The following is a 19772-nucleotide window of genomic DNA, read 5'->3' as shown; positions in this document are numbered from 1 at the left end:
AGTGTCACTGGCCCTCATATGTGGGATCCGAACCGGGGCCCTCTGGCGTCCCAAGCCAGTTCTTAACCATCGTGCCACTCGGCCGGCCCAACAATGCTCTTCATCCAGGGAGACTAAAGTCCCTGCCTCATGCATTCAGAATGCTAATGTCACTTGTTAATATAATTTTCCACAAAGGAATAGCATATAAATAAAATAAGCTAAACAAGCAACCTGAGGGGCCAGGAAGGAAATAGAAATGGAAAGAAGTGAGGGAGAGAAAATTACTATAAAGCTTTGTTGCATTTTCATTTTTACAGGCACTATGAATCTGCTTCAAACTTTGGAAAGAAAAGTATCTCTTTCTAAGTTATCACTACTGCTGTAACTAGCTTTCAGGATATTAGACATTGATGCTACACACACCTCGATGCTGTAACTGGGCTAGACTATGCCCTTAGGATTCCGATTACAGAGCTGCATCATTTTTGCTGTGGGTTCTAACGAGCTTGCTGCCCTCATACTAAGCATTACCTCTGTGGCTTTATCATCTTTACTGCTATTTGGGTACCTGTCTCACATTACTTAGATTTTAAGTTCTCAAATATCACTAACAAACAGAAAGTTCCAACGATATCTTTTGGCATTTGCAAAACTTTTACACAGCTCACCTGTTACTGCTGAATAGTAACAGACCCTCGGAGTAAATATCATATGTAGAAAAATCATTTTCTCAACTGGAGAAATAACCTTACCCTGTATGATCAAGGTGGGCTAATAATGAACTCCCACTAAGGAGAAAACAACATCCAGTTGCTGTTTTTCCTTCCTGTCTGAGTGCACTTGGTCCAGGCTACATGGATGCTGCCACTCAACTCCTTTGAGTCCTCCTTCCTTGGAGGAGGCCTGCTGACTGCCACCAGAAGGAGTTGGCCTCCTCTATTAGTATTTTCTGATTCCCTATAACATGGCAGGCTAAGAATGAGCGACCTTTTCAAAACTTTTAAAGAGCCTGGCAGACTCTGGGGGTTCAAGGAAGGGCGATAACTGCTAGCTGGCCCCTGATGCTCATTAATTTGGCTAAAGAGGGCTACCCAGCGAGTGTAAGCAGCAACCTTCTATGTTGGGCAAGTTGAGGTTCCTTATGCCAGCTGCCAGTTCAAAATCTGGTGAGGGTTTCAATTTCAAGTAATTCCTGGGGGTGACAGAGATAGATAAGTGATAATAACATAAGACTCATTATTTGGAGCTCAGAAACGCACTCAAGTTAGTTTGAACAGAAATGGAAAACTTTAGGGCCTGCCGAGTGGCACGTTGGTTAAGAGCTGGCTTGGGACGCCAGCTCTGAGCAGCAGGGCCCCGGTTCGGATCCCACATGAGGGCCAGTGACACTGCNCTGCCTCGCCCGGGAAGAGCGCAATGATGGTGCCAACTTGGGCCAGTGAAGCAACATCCTCCACAACTAGACTGAAGAACAAAACGACAGCAACTTGTATGTCCCCCTTCCCCCAATTCCCCAGCACTGTTCCCATCCCCCACAATTCACCAATAAAAATCTTTAAAAACAAAACAAACAAACAAAAAAAAAACAAATCTAGTGTGTCTTTTTATCGGGATGCTTATTTAATTTTAACTGATCAATATTTGGAAGTTAAATTGCTATAAAACTTCCCAACACTGAATAGATAAAAAATGTTGCCAATTAGGAAGTTTTTGTTCATAAAATTCTAATGTTCTCTTCCTTAAACTGCACTTCAAAAATGTAATAGAAAATATTCAGGATATTGGTCCTGCTGTCCCCACACATACAAACTTGTCTCATATCTCAGCCTTTGGGGGAGTTAGCAATGTCATTAGAGGAAAGCCACAATAACAAACCCTCAGCAAGGTCTTAGAGTGGACAGATTGGCCCCTTTATATGGACAAAGAGAGACCAGCTAATAATACCACATCCTCCTCATACACCCAGTAATATATGTAAAATATTCCTTTCTTGTCTTTTCTTTCTCTCCCAAAATCTCACTTTCTTTATTATATTATAAAATTAAGAAAAAGAAGGTTCTCTTACCTATATGAAGTGAAACCATCAAAATAATTGAGGACTTTTGTTCCCAAAGGTCTTAACCTGAAGACAGAGCATTTCTCATGGATGCTATAGGTCTGGTCCTCTGTAGACCTGGGGCATTGTGATGCCGGGCTTTGATGGCTTCTACCTGTCTCACATCTGGGCACTGTCTGATGCTGAGCATGAGGAACACCTTTAAACTCTCACAAGAAATGCCCAGTAATCATTGGATTTGCATGGTGCCAACTAAGCAGTTAATTAGTCTTCTGACTCTTTGGGGACTCTCAAATACAGTCAGCCCTCCATATCCATGGGTTCCACATTTGCAGGTTTAACCAACCTTGCATCAAAAATATTCCAAAAAAAGGTTATATTGTTGCTTACATGCACTGTGGAGTTAGGCCTACTATCTTTTAGTCTGTACAGGCTTTTTTTCTTGTTGTTATTTCCTAAGCAATACAATCTAACAACTATTTGCATAGCATTGGCATTGTACTAGGTATTATAAGTAACCTAAAGATGATTTAAAGAATACGGGAGGATGTGCACAGGTTATATGCAAATACTACACCATTTTATATAAGAGCCTTGAGCATCCACAGATTTTGGTATCTGTGGGGGTCCTGGAACCAATCCCCAGTGGATACTGAAGGATGATTGTTTAAGCTAAAAAACAGAAGGGCAAATGTTAATGGAGTATTCTAGAATCCATTCTTAGAGGTATAGGAAGAACACCATTCACACTAAGGATATGGAATTGCAGCTCCATGTTTGTACAACCCTGTCCACAGAGGCACTGTATCCATTATGTTTGGAGAACAGCAGGACTCAGGGCATGTAAGAAGTGTACAAAAAAATCTACAGTAAATGAATTTGTGCAGCTCAATATGGACCCTTTTACACATTGAACTTTGCAAAAATAATAGATTTTATATACTATTTCGATAAAAATCTCAGATGCATAGTTCTACCAGAAAACATTCCGGTGTGTGGAGAGGTGGATGGTCACCATGTGGCTGTGTTTTAGTTACATGTACCAACCAGCCCTTATATGAAGCCCCATTCATCATAGGCTGTAGCTTCTGGGTCAGCAGCGTTCCTTCCAAGTCAGATGGTTGCCCACACAGTGAGCATGATTGATTAGCTACCAATCGGCTCTGAAAACCCAACCAACAGGATAACCTACGACAGTGTCCTAGAGGGGCTCATTATACCAGAAGAGATGGTTCTCCTTGTTCCCACTTGTACAAGCTGTCTTTAAGCCTGCCTGTTATTTGCTATTTAAAACCCTTGTTTTCTTTTCCCAGGGCAGGATAGAGTAGATGAGTCACAAATAAAAGATTCACTGTCTACACCTGATGTTTGGGAGTTGATGTTTCTTCATTACTCAGTGCGGTCACCTCCCTCTTGTGAATTTGCCTTGAAACAGTGTCGCTAGGACTAAAGAGTTGTTCCACTCTCCCGACACAGCGGTTAGGTGTGGGACACCTGTCATTCTCCACATCCCAGCTGTGGGCTTTGTGAAAACACCGTGGTCTTTGTACACACAGGCCTGGACTGGCATTCCAGCTCTGCTGTGTATCTCACCATGCAAAGTTAGGCGCTCCTAACCTAACTTCCCCAATCTCAGGCTCCTCATCTCAAAACGCCTACCTCACAGCATTGTCGGGAGGTTAATCAGCTCACATATGGAAAGGTCCTACAGTGTGCTGGGTCCTGGAACATAGGACACATTCCATACTCAGTAGTTAGTTCATTTCGGAAGTTGTGTTTAACTGTCTGTCACAGTGAGCAGACAGTGGCCCACAGAACAGATTCAGCCCACAGACATGTGTCGTTCAGTTGAACTCTGTTTTTAAAATTGTAAAAATGTCCAGTTTGCCATAGGCTCCACGACTCCCAACTGTATCATGTGGCCTCTATTTATGGAAATAACAATGCTCTTTTTTTTTTTTAAGATTTTTATTGGGGAATCGGGGGGATGGGAACAGTGCTGGGGAATTGGGGGAAGGGGAACAAACAAGTTACTGTCGTTTTTTGTTCTTCAGTCTAGTTGTGGAGGACGTTGCTTCACTGGCCCAAGTTGGCACCATCATTGCGCTCTTCCCGGGTGAGGCAGATCAGTCGCCAGCTTCTGGATGGCTGCTGGCTGCTCACGCTGGCTGCCGGTTACACACGGTAGCCCATGGCAGCCCACTGCCACAGGGGCTGCAGCCTACGCCGTCGCCGGCGACTCACGGCAGCCCAGCTCCAGGTCGAGCTGTTGTTCAGCATCTTAGCTGTAGAGGGCAGTGTCACTGGCCCTCATATGTGGGATCCGAACCGGGGCCCTCTGGCGTCCCAAGCCAGTTCTTAACCATCGTGCCACTCGGCCGGCCCAACAATGCTCTTCATCCAGGGAGACTAAAGTCCCTGCCTCATGCATTCAGAATGCTAATGTCACTTGTTAATATAATTTTCCACAAAGGAATAGCATATAAATAAAATAAGCTAAACAAGCAACCTGAGGGGCCAGGAAGGAAATAGAAATGGAAAGAAGTGAGGGAGAGAAAATTACTATAAAGCTTTGTTGCATTTTCATTTTTACAGGCACTATGAATCTGCTTCAAACTTTGGAAAGAAAAGTATCTCTTTCTAAGTTATCACTACTGCTGTAACTAGCTTTCAGGATATTAGACATTGATGCTACACACACCTCGATGCTGTAACTGGGCTAGACTATGCCCTTAGGATTCCGATTACAGAGCTGCATCATTTTTGCTGTGGGTTCTAACGAGCTTGCTGCCCTCATACTAAGCATTACCTCTGTGGCTTTATCATCTTTACTGCTATTTGGGTACCTGTCTCACATTACTTAGATTTTAAGTTCTCAAATATCACTAACAAACAGAAAGTTCCAACGATATCTTTTGGCATTTGCAAAACTTTTACACAGCTCACCTGTTACTGCTGAATAGTAACAGACCCTCGGAGTAAATATCATATGTAGAAAAATCATTTTCTCAACTGGAGAAATAACCTTACCCTGTATGATCAAGGTGGGCTAATAATGAACTCCCACTAAGGAGAAAACAACATCCAGTTGCTGTTTTTCCTTCCTGTCTGAGTGCACTTGGTCCAGGCTACATGGATGCTGCCACTCAACTCCTTTGAGTCCTCCTTCCTTGGAGGAGGCCTGCTGACTGCCACCAGAAGGAGTTGGCCTCCTCTATTAGTATTTTCTGATTCCCTATAACATGGCAGGCTAAGAATGAGCGACCTTTTCAAAACTTTTAAAGAGCCTGGCAGACTCTGGGGGTTCAAGGAAGGGCGATAACTGCTAGCTGGCCCCTGATGCTCATTAATTTGGCTAAAGAGGGCTACCCAGCGAGTGTAAGCAGCAACCTTCTATGTTGGGCAAGTTGAGGTTCCTTATGCCAGCTGCCAGTTCAAAATCTGGTGAGGGTTTCAATTTCAAGTAATTCCTGGGGGTGACAGAGATAGATAAGTGATAATAACATAAGACTCATTATTTGGAGCTCAGAAACGCACTCAAGTTAGTTTGAACAGAAATGGAAAACTTTAGGGCCTGCCGAGTGGCACGTTGGTTAAGAGCTGGCTTGGGACGCCAGCTCTGAGCAGCAGGGCCCCGGTTCGGATCCCACATGAGGGCCAGTGACACTGCGCCCTCTACAGCTAAGATGGTGAACAGCAGCTCAACCTGGAGCTGGGCTGCCGTGAGTCTCCAGTGACGGCGTAGACTGCAGTGGGGCTGGAGGCGGCTGGCGCACACTTTCGTGAGTCGCTGTGAGCAGCCGTCCAATGGCCGGCGAGTGACTGCCTCACCCGGGAGGAGCGCAATGATAATACCAGCATGGGCCAGTGAAGCGACATCTTCCACAGCTAGACTGAGGAACAAAAAGACGGCAACTTGTCTGTTCCCCTCCCCCAGTTCCCCAATAAAATTTTTTTAAAAAAGAAAGAAATGGAAAACTTTAGCTCAAGTAACTGGGGAGCTTAGAGATATAGTTGGCCGGTGCCCTTCAGTTGGATCCTGGGGATTGAAAGGCTACCATAAGACACATGTCCCCTTTTTCCCTGCCTCCTAGTTATGTTTTGGCTTCACCCAGCCAGGCTTTCCTCACATGTCTTGGCTGCTCTAAGGTCACATGTTTATTATAGGAATTACTAGTACCAAAAAAAGAAAAGAAAAATAAATAACACCTCATTTTCAGTAGTTCTAGGTAAAACCTAGAGACAGCTCTGATTGCTTTAGCTTGGGCCTCATCCCCACCCCTACACCAATCACTAGGGCCTTCCTGTTGGTCAGCCATGAATTATGTGCCAACTCAGACCACACGGAACAGATTCTGTTACCAGAGGAAGGTAAAGGGACAGTGTCTAGCTTCTGCTATCTACTACAGTTCACTTATAATCCACTGCCAAAAAAACATTAACTCATAACTCCCCAATGCAGGGACTGTGTTCCAGTATAAAAATGCCTAGAATAATCCTCTGACACCAGCACAGGTAGACAGAAAATAAAGACATACAATATAACATCAATTCTTTCCATTAAGAATTGCAGATAGCTACCAGTAACAGACATTTGAAATCACAATAGTTTAAACAAAATAGAAATTTGTTTTTCCTCTCTGATAAAAATAATCCAGAGAAGTCTATTCGAGGCTGCTATGATATGGCTGGTCCATAGCCGTCAGACACCCAGTCCCTGTTTATACATAAGGATGCGTCATAGTCACAAGATAGTCACCGTGGCTCCAGCCATCAAGTCAGTATACCAACAGCTAGAAAGAAATTGGAGCAAGGGCAAACGGATGCATCTCCCAGCTGAATAAATTCCCATGTAAGCATTTTTTCAGAAGCTCTTCCTTATGAATTCTGCTTACACCTCCCTGGCCATTCCTAAACTCTAAGAAGGCCAAAATGCATACTGGGAAGGCAAACTAGCAATCTCTGTTAGAGACACCACAGTCCTGATGGAGTAAATGACCCTGTCCCCAAATGAGACAGAAGTCATAAGGCTAGAGTTCTTTCAACTCTATTCCATCCTAGCCTGGAAAGAACACAATAGTACACAGTGCCTGGCCCAGTTATATATATAGATAACGCGTGTAAACAATTATTGCTTTTCTGATTTTAGCAATTACACACTGAAGATTTATTTTAAAGCTGTTTTCCTTAATGTGACTGTTTAAAAACATTTATCCAAAGAAGTCTTGGCTTCTGTGTTCACCCTTAGTGGTTGATTATTTGTTTTTCAAATCAAGTTTTAAAAACTACGGGAAGTCTCCTGTGGTAGTTAATACATTGTCTTAAGCAATTTAATGTAAATTAATTTTTACACAACCTTGAGTTTCAAAGGCTGTTGAACTGGGGAGGGAAGGAATGAGGTTCAGGAGGAATCTGTTTGCTGCTTCCTCCCATCTGTACCCCACAGCCAGCTCCATCTGCCCTCACATGTAGTAACTAACACTTCGGCTACTCCCCTGCCAAACACCATGTGTAGTTCAGCTTATTTTTTTCACTCAAAAAATGTTAAAATGCATAGACAGATGTATATTTCAGGTATTTTAGAAAACTTTATGGGATTATTTTTGGCATTTCAAAATTCTGTTTTTGTACCACAACCCAAATTTCCTACCGGGTTTTAGGTATTTTTTCCTCTTCTGTTTTATTTTTGGATTTCATTCTCTTTTAGTAGCACTATTACAGTTCTCCTTTTCCGGTTGGGTGTTATAGCACGTTCATATCAAATAGGAACCGCTAAAAGGTTCTAGGTAGAAAGTGGCGAGCTTGGATATGTGCTTTTGATCGACCACTCCAGGGTGGCTCCGCTGTGGAGAGTCGATTGGACAGCAGCAAGGGGAAGGCAGGGAGCGCAATGAGGAGGCAGCTGCAGGTGTAAAGCAATTGAGAAGATGATGGTAGTCTGAACGAGGGTGGTAGAAATGGCAACAGACTGACCCACAAAGACACTTTGGAAGCAGGGTTGACAAGACTTGGTGACAGTTTGGATGTGGGGAGAAACGGGAGATGTCCAGGATGACCCATTGATTTCTGGGTTAGGCAGTTGGGTGGAGATGATAATACTCAGGTCCCTGAGAGAGTAAACCTGAGAGCAGAAGTAGGCTAGGAGGAAGGTGATGAGTTCAGTTCTGGGCAATCATTTCACTGTCTGGCCTTTACAACACAATGGAAGAGTAGATGGTTGGCAAGTCAAACATGATTCTTAGCCAACTGCATCATTGCAGCATGGCATGTAAAATTCAGAACTATGTCCGATTAAATCATGGATCATCTTAACCTTTGGGAACCAAGAAAGACCAGCAATGCAACAGTTCACTAATTTAAAGTTTAGGTTTGCTCCCAGAACTGGCCACTTCTGTCTGAGGTCACAGACCTTCAGCGGAAGCCTCCTTGTTTCTCAGATGTGCCCTTTGCACACATGACTGGCCAGCCATGTGCATTCAAGAGCGTTTCAGGGCCTGTCACCATGTGCATGCTCTGTTGTCCCTCCTGTTGGAGGTTTGGGCAGAGATGACACCAGCGGGTCCTATTGACAATGATTTTCCATTTCAAAATACCACCCCCAAATGGGCTCTTTGACATTTTCACCAAGGAAGTAAATCATTACAGTAGAAAGTGATCATATCTTCATAATAGGAATATTGCCTCGAACAGATATTTGGGATGGGCTCCCAGTCTATTATATTTTATAAGAGAATGGATATTTAAAAATACTTTAACTTCGTTCTTCTCTACTATGCATTGTATCTCTTGGTTTCTGATTATTACTCTTGGGTAAGGTGGAGATGGTGGAATGCAGAAAGTACGGTCTTATTGCTAACACTCTGGAAATATATAATTCAACAATGGGACATGAAACCCATCTTCTTTCTTTGGCCTTAAAAAATAATAATAAATGAAGAGTCAGCTCAGATAACATCCTCAACATTTTTAAAAGGTGTTCTAACATAGTTGGACTTTTTGGTGTTCAAAGACAAATCTGGTTTTAACTTAGTGAGGTTCCTCTATGCCCCCCTCCAACAGTAGAATATAAGAGTAGTGACTTATTCTAAGAGCATGGCTGTCTCTTTGCTTGTTCCCTTGTCCCACATCTGCCCCATCTAGCCAGCCACTGAGTTCTAAGGAGTGATTGTGGTCAGCTGATAAGCACACATCAGGCCAGATGATAGCAGATGTGGATCCTAATGACAGAGGGAAAGCAAGGCCGGAGTCTGACTCCGAGCAGCTTTTGTGAACTGATGAAAACAAGGTCTCCGGAATAATGGTAATAAGAGAGAATACTATGTTCGATTCCCAAGGGGTCATTCTGGGTTTGTTTTTACAGCAGGCTTTTGTAGCAGGTCAGAACGTCCTGACCCTACTCCACTCCACCACTGGCAGCTGTTCTCGCCCTACCCCTTCTTCCTGCCACCACTCTGTGGGTGGAGGAGAGGTGGGACTGTTGATTCCTGGGGTCACTGTGCTAGAAACTAGATATGCAAAGAAGAAAGGTCGTATTTCCACTCTCACTGGGAGCTATTAGGATAGTACCCAAAACAGGGCTGTCTAAAACCAATGATAAGAGACTTCAGTGCTGGCCATGATAGAGTAACAGAGGCACAATTAAATAAATAAATAAATAAATAAATAAATAAATAAATAAATAAATATTAGAAAAACCCAGAAAAAATACATGAAACAGTTTTCAGACAGTGGACAACAGGCAGCACAATACAGTGATTCCTGAGAGTGGGGAATAAATGAAGCGAGCCCTACAATTGTCCCAGGTAATTACCTGGAGAGAGTTTCCAGGCCACAGCACAGGGAGGGGAGACCCAGGCAGAGCCCAGTGGTCTCATGGCGTTGAGGAGGCAGAGCCAAGGGTCTGGGGAAGCCAAGGAGGTAGAGCTCCCAGGGAACAGTACCAGAGAAGAGAGTTGCATGAGAGCTCCAGCAATCTGCAGAGGCCCCTCGAGTGCTGTTCACCACATGCATGAGTGGAAACTACTAAGGTTGAGGAAAGAACCAGAAAAAAGGAGCAAGTAGCAAAATCCTTAGAGCTTGTTTCGGCTGGGTAATAGTCTCTGTTCCCACCAGCCAGAATATTAAAGAAAAACCTCGAAATGTATGAGGTACTGGATATGGTTCTCAAAAAATTATTGTCTCAGTAGTGAGGCCCAAATGAGACCTACATTTAAAGGCTGCTCTGGACCACCTAGCAAAGCTTAAAAGCAAGACTGAAAAGGATCACATCATTTCCAAGTAGCCTAAGTGCTTTCCAGAACAAAACTGAAAAATGTTTAAAGAAATTAAAAAAAAAAAAAATTTAGCACCCAACAACATAAAATTCCCAATGGCTGATATCCAATCAACAATGACCAGGCATTCAAAGAAGCAAGAAAATTTGACCCATAATAATGAAAAAAATCAATCAATACAGACTCAGAAATTATACAGATTATAGAATTGATAAAGAGGACATTAAGATGTTTGTTATATTTTATATGTTCAAGAGGGTAGAGGAAGGACTGAGCATGACAGAGTCATGGAAAATATTTAAAAAAAAAAAGCCAAATCAAACTTCTACACCTGAAAACTACAACTTTTGAGAGGAAAACTACAGTAGATGGGATTCACAGCAGATTAAGCTCTGCAGAAGAAAAACTCAGTGACATGGCAGTGGAAAACTGGAATTTGGCCCCTCTTTTCTCCATATACTCCAGACACTAATTTCTATACAGTACACTTGTTCCCACTCAAGCATAATAATATTGTTGTTATGTAAGGTTTTGATTTCACTCTCTCTCTGAAGGAAATGCCCAAAATGGTGGGGGAGTCAAATTAATTATGCATATACATATATATACATATATTAAACATGTATAATGTATTATACATATACATTATATACATCTACATATATACAGTATATACATATGTATAGATACTTACATATACATAAAATATTTCTTGAAGGATACACAAGTTGCCTCTAGGGACAGAATCTGCATGTCTGGGGCAGGGAGTGAAGGGAAATTTTTTACTGTGCCTTTTATACCCTTTGCATCCACTGGGTTCTGTGAATATATTACTTATTCAAAACATAAATAAAATATGGAATAAACAGTACATGATGGTCACAAGTGGACTCAACAATGGAGTGCGAATGGAATCAGGACGGAAGTGGGGTGCTCCAGCCTCCTGGAGGAATAGATGCCCAAGGCTGTGTCCCCTGGTGGAGCGAGTAACCCAGGTCCTGTCTGTGAAGGGCCAGGAGGGACTTGGAGGGAGCTTGGGAGCCCCAGGGATGCACACCCCAAGCTGGGCGGTTAGCTCATATCCGCTGCAGCCTACCCTGGAGTGGCACATGAGTCATCAGGGCCACACTGCCTGAGCAGATTCTGGTTTAAAGGGAGAGAGCACCCCAAGGACTAGAACCATGAGCTAGAAGTTACAGGGATATAGATTTCAGCTCAATATAAGGAAGAACACTCTAAAATCAGAACCCCCTGGGAGGTTGTGAGTTCACTGCCTCTGGGCACGTTCTGACACTGAAAGGCCATGCCACAGGGACGCCACAGAGACCCAGCAGCCGCAGCTGATGGCCCCACGTCCATCACCTTTATAGTCCCTCCGTGTGCACACAGAGAGTGAGCAGACAGGTGAGAAGTGTCCCCTTTCTCTTTCGCTAAGGGAACAGCAAGTCAAACAAGACAGATGTTAGTAGCATTCGCACAGAAGTCATCAGGTGTCACTCGCTGGTGAGAAGTTTTGTAGGAATACCCGTACCTTTCTAAATACTGGGAGCCATTATCTTCCTGATGGTACATTGCACATAGCCACTGTAAACTTTGGAATTTAGGCGTGTGGGTAATCTCTTGCTTTCTTAATATTTGAATAGTGCCATGGTCTCTCAGTTAACTGCCTTTGTGTAACAGATATATGGGCTAAGAGTAATTCTTTGGGACAGGATTTTTGCTACCTTTGTCTAGAACCAGCACCTGCCAGGGGAAACAATAGTCTAGGGGTCAGTTCTGTGTTGGAGAATAAAAAACAAAGAGAAGGAATTCTGAGAAATATGTACACCCCCCCCCCAATTTTTTTTCAACACAAAGGAAGCAAGAGCTAGATACAGGAAAGAAACCTCTTTTGGGGGGCGAAGCCAAATAAACTTAAATGGCTTAAGGAATAAATTGGTGGAATAATTCGAATCCTGGGCAGGTGCATGAATGTAATTTAGTAAATGCTCGGGAACCTGCCAAGGAAAAGAAAAATGTGTTGTTTTTGAGATCATTTCCCAGCAGCTTCATAAAAGAAAACTGATTACAGGAATTTAATAAGTAAAACAGAGCCAGAAATATAGTAATCAAATGAGTTTTTAATTACATTTCAGGCAGGAAAAAAAATTCCAATTTGTGCTCCTGGGATTAAAAAAAAATTTTAGAAAAATGCTTTTGTAGCAGGAAAATAACATAAACACTAATTTCCATAGAAATTATAGTAGTCAGTTTAATTAAAAGGCTTGATCAGAGTGAAGAGGAGCCAGTGCCAACCTCTACTAAATAAAACCGCGGCCTTCACTGCCGCCTCACGCTCGTGTCTAAATAAAAGCACAGCACGCTGAGCAGAAACAGACACCTGCATTTTTCTCAAGGAAATAAACGGGATTTTGATCACTGCCTGAGTTATTACGTTTGATTTTCATATGGCACCACTAATACATCTGATTTAAAATTAGATGTTGTTGCTTGTTGCTTGGTGTGATAAATACCACTTTTAAGGGAGAAAATATGCTCCATTTAAGGGACGTTGATGTGAAGGGACAACACCCCCTCAGCCGGGCTGGGGAGCTCCCTGCTCAGTAGGATATCTGATTATTTATTCCTGGCCTTGTCAACCCCCACTTAACTTACATCTAGTTGCATTCTACTTGTATCCCTGTAAGTACCTGGAGTGAAAGGTTATTTGAGGGGGTAAACAGGCGACCTGTAGTCGTGCTCAGGGCAGAACATCCTCAACTGGAAGAGCCGTTCTGCCTGTTGCAGGACTTTGCTTTTGACCTACCACCCCCCACCACAGCTCACGCTTGGAGCCCGCTTTTCGGTAGGTGTGCTGACATTGCGGTGGTGTTGCTCCCCTTGTGGTGAATGGGACACACCTACGAGGTATCTGCATGGGACTGGGGGTATAATCTGTGCCCACGGAACGCTAACCCAAGGCATAAAGTGGGAACATGAAGGGCTTCCTTTCCATGGGCCGACACCCCACGGCTCCACAATCCTCGCTTTAGTCATTGTTTATTCCACTAAAGGGGCGGTCCAAGTTTGGTGAGGCCAGAAGTGTATGCCATTTGGGAGTAGGGGCCTTTACACACACACACACACACACACACACACACACACACACACAATTAAGTCCAAAAGACAATAGTTAGCAGGGTCTCCTGTAAGATCTTGAATCCAGAGCTTCATTAGCCTCGTGGTCAGGCGGCCTCTCCCACCCCTCCATTTCCGCTTCCCTCATCTCTCCTACACCCTCCATCCCTCTCTTACACACTCTTTTCTCTTGTGTCCATTTTTCCCTTCTTGTTCTCTTTGTGATCTGTACATTTGGCACAGCTCCCAGATCCTTAGCTTTAAGAATGAGCACCTCCTCTTGTTTCAGAATTTTACCTGGCTTTTCTTATTCAGATAAGTCACCTATGCTGGAGCAAATGGTAGGTTTATTTTTGTCCAAATTGAAGTTCATGGCCTATTGAGATCGGAGGCCTGCATGGCAGGCAAAGATACACATATTAGTAGACATGTGTGAGCTGCATATTTGGTTTCCTGTCTTGTTTGATGCGGATTTAAAACAGGATCATAATCTAACTGGCTGGTACCCCCTGGAGTACTACACAGCCACCTGTCTTATTTTTTAATTTTCTGCATAGGCTCCATTAATATAAAACAATGGCATTAAATGCATATTTACTTCTTATAAATAGCTCATGACTACCAAAATAATTATCATGTTCATTTCTTACAGCCAGTTTCCATTCTCACGAGTGAACGCTGGAAGATCATGTCAGTGACTCCAGTTCCTCTTTCTCCCCACCCACCCCCTCCATTTTATTGTTTTATTTTAGGCACTGGTGAAGGTCAATGAGAAGCTGAAGCCGATGGTGGAGTCCGTGGCTGCGAACAGAACGAAGTGGGAGGAGCTGCACCAGAGAAGGCTGCTGGCCTCAGCCGCCACGCCCTCTTCAGCCAACCTCCTGGTGGCCGGGACAGAGAGCCACTAACCCTCCAGCTCAGCTGCTGCTGCACAGGGACTGCACCCCGAAGGGCCAGCTTTGGTCCAGCCACACCATCCTTTTGTTCCTTTAAGCTCAGATACGCAGCGAGTCTTGAGGATGCACTGGACGCAGGCCTGGGCGTTCAGCTTGGAGAGCGAGACAGGGAGGACAGAGGAGGTAGGGCAGGGCGCACTCCAGGACCCCAGCTTTCCCTGATGGACAGACATGGCTGAGACTGAGACGGCACTGGGCAGAAGACCGTTGTGGGTCCAGACCCGGGGGACAGCCGGCCCTGCTCATTCTGAGCCCAGGGAACGCGGAACAGGAAAGGCGTCATTCGCGCGGCTTCATTTTGTCTGTGGCTCTTTTATTTGCTCCAAGTCAAACAATGCCTGCCTCTGCAGCCTCTCCAGAGCACCCCTTTGTGCCAGACTGTCCCAAGAATCCCAATTTGTATTCTGTAGAGGTATTTTATTTTTATCCTAAAGGTTCTTAATGGTGGCTCAAAGCCTTTGGACTTGCCTACCTAAAAGATAAACTGTATTATCCTGACAAATACCAGCCATTCCCAGTTTCCCCCTAAAAAGGTCCACAGTAGAAATACAGCAGATGTGTTTTTCTGATTGGTGTTTATCCAAGATTCGTAACACCACATTGGGATTGTGGTCTCCTTTTTTAGGTTTTTAATTCAAACTTTATTGTACACCGAGTCTACTCCCGGAAGGAATGGATTAATAGACTTTAATTAAAGGAAGGATGAAAGGAAACGGATTTACCACAGGTGGCATATGAATGCGTAAGAACTGTTTCCAACAGTGAGACATTTCATAGGACACAGCAGAGCCATGGAGAACAATCACTGACTACCTTGAGTTCTCCCAATGATGGTTTTTGTACAAAATTTAAAGTGACTGTCAGTATCAACCTACAGCCAAATACAGGAATTTCCAATTTTGGATTTTTCCTTATGTACAAGAAATAATGCTTGAACGGTTAAGAAATAATGGTCTGTGCAGAGAACAAATATTCTATGGAAAGCCAGATTTATAATAGGTAAGAATAAACTACAGTTAAGTGGATGCAATGACTAGAAAGCTACTTTGCTCCCCATTTTAGGAGATTGAGGACATGGTAGGCTTTATCCAAAGAACACTAGGTGAAAAGCTGTACTTACATTCCTGGTTTGGGCACAATTAACTGGATGATTCTGGACAAGTCACTTAACTGCTCCCAGCCTGTCTCATTTGTCAATTGAGATTATACTAGGAAATGATTTTCAAACATGTTTTAACCTTAGAACTCTTTGTGCAAATCAATCTTACAAGGATTGCCCAAGATATAAATATGTAAAAGCCCAAGTCCTCTGTTTGAAGCTGGGTTTGGAGACCCAGAGCCCCTGTAAATCCTCATCTCTTTGATTTTGTATGTGATGGTCCCTAAAAGGGCTCTGAGGAGTTTGAAAATCCCTGGACCAGAAGAACCTTGAAGTCCATTCCAGCTCTAAAAAAAATCTAAAATTTACAAACCATTTTTTGTTCTTGTCGTCACTGGTCAGTACCAGTTATTAACCTTATTACTCAAATACTAAAGGGGCCAAGTTCCACAGACATAGTAGACATTCAGGGAATGTGTAAAGAATGGGTAAATTAAGGCACCAAAATGGAGGTGAGGGAAGAGCAGCTATTCACATGGAAGAGTCTATGTGGCAAGAATAAAGTAAGAGAAGATTATAAACCAGGCAAAGGGGTACAAGGAGGAGAGGGGGGGGGAGGGAAAGAGAAGGAGAAGCAAAAAAGATGCCCAAGAAAAGCTAGGGACCAAGGCAGGTGATAGAGAACTGCCAAAGGGAAGGTGAAAGTCGATCCAAAGAAAGAAAAATGGCACTTCTAACCAAAAAGATGAGGGTACAAAATCCTGTCATCAACTGCTTAGAAAAGAGAGATACTTGAGCAGGGAGGGGTTTGACAAAAGGGAGAAGTAGGAGCCCTAAAAAATAATGTTCCTAGCTCCCCGTTACAGCTGTCTCTGCAGGGAAGACTGGAGAAACGAGAGGAGAAAATGAATGCAGGAAAAACTGCCTCCGCAGAGCAGGTTAGAGGAGGTTGTTCAGATTTATGGGTTTTATTAAGCCAGTTTTCTAAATCACTCCGCTATAAAGGAAAATAGCTTGAGCTGTGCTGTGTCTCCTCCTCAGGTGAGGAACAAAGGGTGGGTGGAGTTAGGGACAGACGCCCGGCGGGCCGGTGTCTGCAGCTCAGAACCATGATCAGCCGCTGTTTCTGTCTGTCACATCATGTTTATATCACAAACAGGAATTGAAAATCAGTCCACGTGAGGCAGAGACGAACGCACATCTGTTATCCTCTCCAACAATAAATAAATACATAGCCCAGACAGACGGATGCCAGTCTATCTAGAGCAAAATTTTAAAGCATGTGCTTTGTGAGAAAGCTAGACCCAGGGTCTGAGGGAGACTGCAGGCAGCTAGCTCAAGCTACCCTGAACACTGATGCTGCATATTGCTAAGGGGAACATAATTTATAGCACAAACCCTACGGCTTCCACTAAGGTTGAGTTTTCCTCTCATATTCTTGCCTTTTTATTGGCTTCACTGCACGGTTGCCAATAGCAACATCCAGTGGCAGCAAGGGGAGTTCAACACCATTGCAGTCTGCCATACAGTGGAGCCCTGACAATGTCAACCATCAATCAAGTAGCTGTTTGTAATTGCCTCCATCTATTTTTCCTGTCTCAAAGTATCTTTCCTATTGTGGGTCAAAATTCAGAAACTGCTGACTAATGCCATGGTTCTGTTCTCGGAGATCATGAAGCAGTGAAAAGGAGGGTAACTGCCTCCCTGGTGCCAACAACCCAGAGGGTCAGAGGTTGATGACTTGGGAGTTTGAGATGTTTTTAAATAATATATAATTTTCCAAGAATGTGAGGTATGTAAAGTTACCCATATAGTCTGCTTTCCCAAAAGAGAGAAAGAGAGAAAGAGAGAAGTCCCCAATCCTTATTATTAATGTTCATTTCCTGTTGGAGGAAGGCATTTAAAATGTGAGCCTTCCTTTAAAACCTCCAGCTGACCAGACAATTTGCTTCCTCAGGTGTGTTGGCATTTACGGTTGAAATGACTTCATCCTGCTTTCTCCATGAGATGCATTTTTTTTCAGAGATGCTGTTTATTCTCATCTTAGTCAGTATGTAGATAAAACATGCACACCCTACAATGTGCTGGCACTCCTGGCCGGTAGGGGCCGCTTGGCAAACTGTAAAGGGTGCCATCTAGTGCACATGAGGCCTGGGGCTCCATCCTGGCGTGGCCACCAGCTGGACCTGTTCTCTTGGCACGCTCCAGGTCTCAGGTTTTCTGTCTGTAAAATAAAAGCACTGACTTTTATTCAGTTCATTTCCACACCAAAGGGCCAAGCCATATTTAACTTGTAAAACTTTTTCCAGATAACTGTCTTGTTTACTCTTCCCAAATAAAATAGGAACAAACCTAAAAAGATCCTAAAAAGGTCATCTTCTCATTCAAGACAAAATAAAAAGTTACATATATGGGGTAGATATAAACACAACCTTATCACAGATCTGTCTGAGCCTGCCTCTAGTGATCATGAAAGACATGGTCATCAGTACAATTTTTTTTAATATACCCTTTTATTTCATAAAGGACAATTTTAGATGAACTCATATCATAGATAGCCCGTAAATGGGAGACAATTTAATTTAGAAGAAAATTTATAAAGTGAGTCAAAAGAAGTTAAAATTGCATGTGCATTTTATTTCTAAAATCTGAACTGTCTATACATTTGCAGGTATATTTACATACCTGTTGAGTTAGAAATAATCTTTAAATTTTTGTTAGTGTATCGCTACAGGAATTCAGTTGCTTCTTTCATGTATCAGATTTTTTCATACTTTATCCACTTACCTTAAGTCATTAAAAGTCTACCCAGTTTACTTTGCAATACAATTATTTTAAAATCCATTCCTCCTGCTGACTCTTAATAAATTGCAGGAAGGTAAAATACAGTTTTATCCCCAGCAATAGTGTAAAACAATTCCCTTCACACAGGACCAAAATATGAACTTATTAGGGGAAGATTTTCCTAAAGAAAAACATTTGGGCTGGTAAGAAGAAAAACTCAAAAAGAATTCATGAAAGCAACAAAACAAAACCTGATTTGAGAGCCTACAAACTCTGGAGGTGCCACTGTAGTAATGTTTCACGATCTGCTTCAGGATAACAGCCTCAGAAAATGCCGTTCTGCCACGTGCTGTAAAGAAGTCCCCAAACTCAAATGTATCAGGACATTTAAAGGTTGAGTCTGGCTACAAGAAGGCCAAAATTTTCTAAGTTTCTTAAGTGAGCAATAATAAAACACAACGCCAGCAGAAATAAAATGAAGTGTGTCTGGAGTATTTCATGATGAGCACGTGGATTCAGCAATGCCTGGCGTCATCCTTACATTGTCTGTGTTACTACCTTTTCCTCAGCTAGTAATTTGGGGTTGTATGTCTTCTTTAATTTCATTTTGAATGTTCTTGCATTTTTGGTACATCTCTCAACAGTGCTAAAGATAAGTTGTTTATCTGTGTCATACACACACACACACACACACACACACACACACACACACACACACACACCAATGTCATTGAATATATGCACTGGTACAGAAATATGTTTGTTTTATTAAGTAGATGAAGTATTTGCTGGGAAAAAATGTTATTTGAGGCCATCATTTATCTTTGTGTTCATTTTCTGTATGTATATGTATGTGTATTAGAATCTCATTTTTTGTCTTCAGATTTAGATTAAATCATATCTGGATTAATTAAAAAAAAAAGCATCAGCACAGTGTGGAAATAGGCTAGGTTTTGTTGAGTCTCATTCCCTTGGGAGAAAATTGCATTTGCCATTTTATTTTGATGTACAATAATCTAAAAAGGATCTCCTACTGATTTGCTTCCTAATTATTATTGTTTTACACAGAAGGGAAATGTGTCTTAAATTGAGCTGTTTTAAGTCACTTCTTTTGTGTAGATTTCCCAGGCTGATGTTTCATTGTAAGAATACTACAGTATAGACTGCTTGGCCATTTCATAAGCCACTAAGTCATTTTTTTGAAATAGTCTGCTTTAAGAGACTTGAATATCTTTGTTTTTAATAAAATGCTTAAAGTTTGACTAAGGCGCTAGAATAATCTTTATTTCTCTAGAGAAAGGTGATTTAAGGGCTGAAAGAGACAAGCATGCATCCAAATACCAACAATTTAAATTCTGACTGTCACTTTAGCCCATTCACCCTGTCTCAATCTGTGACATTTGCCTGTGTGACAGGAATATTGGGACAGCCCTGTCCATGGAGCATTTTTAAAGATGACAAAATGTTCTTCGAATTATTGAAGTCTTTCTAGAGGGAGAAGAGTC

General features: G+C 42.6%; 1 protein-coding gene across 1 annotated transcript in view; it reads left to right on the top strand.

Annotated features, from left to right (window-relative positions):
* The window catches only part of PDE11A (phosphodiesterase 11A), a 398336-nt gene extending 378807 nt beyond the window's left edge, over positions 1-19529 (top strand). The window contains exon 19 of the mRNA XM_019654011.1: positions 14181-19529. Within this exon, the coding sequence (XP_019509556.1) occupies positions 14181-14336 (156 nt within the window). The 3' untranslated portion in view covers positions 14337-19529. The remainder of the gene's footprint in view (positions 1-14180) is intronic.
* Positions 19530-19772: the final 243 nt, after the last annotated feature.

The sequence above is a fragment of the Hipposideros armiger genome, unplaced genomic scaffold (genome assembly GCF_001890085.2).
Source record: "Hipposideros armiger isolate ML-2016 unplaced genomic scaffold, ASM189008v1 scaffold_212, whole genome shotgun sequence".
Lineage (NCBI taxonomy): Eukaryota > Metazoa > Chordata > Mammalia > Chiroptera > Hipposideridae > Hipposideros > Hipposideros armiger.
The sequence above is the reverse complement of the archived record's forward strand: the minus strand, read 5'-3'. Positions and strand labels throughout refer to the sequence as shown.